At 37.6% G+C, this 2,689-nt stretch overlaps 2 protein-coding genes across 2 annotated transcripts in view; both read right to left on the reverse strand.

Moving 5' to 3' along the window:
* LOC106766069 overlaps nucleotides 1-1,161 on the reverse strand; it is a 5,800-nt gene extending 4,639 nt beyond the window's left edge. Inside the window, exon 1 of the mRNA XM_022782714.1 lies at nucleotides 5-1,161. Coding sequence (XP_022638435.1) covers nucleotides 5-1,161 — 1,157 coding nt within the window. The remainder of the gene's footprint in view (nucleotides 1-4) is intronic.
* A 184-nt stretch (nucleotides 1,162-1,345) lies between these two features.
* The window catches only part of LOC106766070, an 18,107-nt gene continuing 16,763 nt past the window's right edge, over nucleotides 1,346-2,689 (reverse strand). Inside the window, exon 3 of the mRNA XM_014650829.1 lies at nucleotides 1,346-1,356. Within this exon, the coding sequence (XP_014506315.1) occupies nucleotides 1,346-1,356 (11 nt within the window). The remainder of the gene's footprint in view (nucleotides 1,357-2,689) is intronic.

The raw sequence follows: 2,689 nt of genomic DNA on the forward strand, positions 1-2,689 counted from the left end.
TGACGCCTTTGGCTCTATAGCTCCGATGACATCGATTCCCCACATCGAAAAAGGCCATGGTGCAGACAACACGTTCAAGGTCGTAGGCGGCACATTGATATTATCTGCGTACACCTGGCATTTCTCACATTTTCTCACATGTGTACAACAATCATTTTCCATAGTCAACCAGAAATATCCCGCCCTCAGTATTTTCCTGGCCATTGAATGCCCATTCATGTGCGTGCCAAACGTACCCTCGTGCACTTCTTTTAATACCAACTCGGCTTCTTTTGCGTCCACACATCTGAGAAGGACCAGGTCATGATTTCTCTTATATAAAATATCCCCACTTAACATGAAACCGCCAGCCAACCTCCTTAACGCCCTTTTATCGTTTTCAGATGCCTTCTCTGGATATTCTCGAGTCTTAAGATAATGCTTGATATCAAAGTACCAAGGTTTACCATCTACTTCCTCCTCGATAAAATGACAATATGCAGGTTCTGCACGACTCTTCATTTCAATCATTGGCAATTCTGCATCTTGATCAACTTCAAACATCGATGACAAAGTAGCCAACGCGTATGCTAATTGATTATCTTCTCGTGGTATATGATTAAACGTGATGGAATCGAAATATTCAATTAACCCCCTGATGTAAGCTTGGTATGGAATTAATTTTGTATCCCTAGTCTCCCATTCTCCCTTCAACTGATGGATGACCAAAGCTGAGTCTCTATATACATTCAGAATTTTTGCTTTAGACTCTATTGCTGCTCGAATACCCATAGCACAAGCTTCATATTCTGCGATGTTATTTGTGCAATTAAAACACAACCTTGCAGTCATTGGTATGTATTGATTCTCAGGAAAGATAAGTACTGCCCCTATTCCATGTCCCATTACATTCGAGGCTCCATCAAATAATACCGTCCATGCTTTTTCATTTTTGTCTTCTTTGTTTTCAACAAATAAAGCCATGATATCCTCATCAGGAAACTCAGGTTGCATTGGCTGATAATCACTAATGGGTTGATGGGCTAAATATTCCGCTAAAGCGCTACCCTTGATAGATTTCTGAGTAACATATACAATGTCGTACTCCGATAGTAGCATCTGCCATCTAGCTATTCTTTCAGTGAGGGCAGGCTTTTCAAAAATATACTTGATAGGATCCATCTTNTTTTTTTTTTTTTTTGAAAATTCCATGTTTGGAATCCATTGTTAATATTGTCATCAGGCACGATGTATACTCAAAATGCATTCCTGGAAAACAACGTTGAGAGATATAGAATCCTTTGTTGAGCAGGAAGAAAGTGTAACCTTGGGTTAAAATTCTTTTTATTGCTTTTTGCAATCCAAATTACTTGAACCCTATAAGATGTGGAAAAATGACTATGAACAGCAGATGAATAATGATTGATCGTATGTTAGGCACCAATACTGCCCCAAATTTGTACGGTAAGTATGCTTTGGAAGAGTGAAAAGATTTGGGTAGGAAGGATTGCCTCAAACTGGATGATCTTCGATTGACAGGGAGACCTCATATCTTTTTCTCTTTCATTCTTAGTTTTTCTTTTCTCTTCTTCTTTTTTTTTTTTTTTTTTTGAAGCCAAATGTGTCGTTCACCACATCATTTTATTCCAAAGTTAAATTCGGGAGAAAGATTAAGACAAACAATCTTCAGTCAGCGTGGACTTTTATTGGCTTGTACCGTGGCTAGGGGCTAAAAGGTATTGAAAAAAAAGGATAATAAAGGTCCAAATAAGTGTTTGACGGTTAAAATGCTTTACGCAAGAATCATTTGCAAGGTGTCCAGTCAACTTGTCCTTAGGGATTTGAACTTCAAGCACCCTTTATTTTTCATGGTATTTTTCTTTGCTTTCCCTTTGGATCATTCTTTACATTGCCCCTGTCATGGCCTTTTATGATGCTTTCTTTTTCACTTCTGTTTTTCCTTTCTTTTAGAGATTTCCTCCTCAACTTTGGATGCTTATGATGTACCCTTTTAAGTTGACATCGACATGCTAATGATTCTTGTCTAGGGTGATGAAAAACAATTATGAATTTTGGCTCAAAAGGGGTACAATTGGATAACTTCTTTTGACGTTTGGATAACGAAAAATGGCCACACGTCACTCTGAATCTTGTGTGCCTAACTTTCTCACAACTTTAAGCCTGAAACAAAACTCTGTAGTGTTTGACACATCAACTTCATTTTTCCTTTGCTTTGCTTCCTTCTCTTCTTTTTTTTTATATATATCTCCCTGATCAACGGATTATTGGTGATATGTAACATGATGAAAAATGCCCCAATATTACACGTATGGCAATCCTTTGTCTTAAGGGAAACGAAAAAAGTAGGATTCAAGTAATGTGAATGCATATGCTTTATCAAGAAAAGAACACCGGTTACCCCCCAAAACCTTGAATCAGGAAAGGGCTCATCAACAAAATTTTCTTCTTTTTCTTTTTCGAAAGTACTATGCTCTCGACAACTTTATTAACAATAAACTCAACATGTGACTTTCTCTTTTTCACCTTTTTTTCTTTTTTCCTTTTTTATCACGACATCCTCCAGGACCGAGCTCACCAACCGGATATGCCTGTGATGCTTTTATCAACACGCGTTTACTTATTTTCATTTCCATTTTTCCTTATTTACTTAACAGCTCAGCGTGACATGCAATATTTCAGATGGAATGCA

The sequence above is a fragment of the Vigna radiata genome, chromosome 7, assembly GCF_000741045.1.
Source record: "Vigna radiata var. radiata cultivar VC1973A chromosome 7, Vradiata_ver6, whole genome shotgun sequence".
Taxonomy (NCBI): domain Eukaryota; kingdom Viridiplantae; phylum Streptophyta; class Magnoliopsida; order Fabales; family Fabaceae; genus Vigna; species Vigna radiata.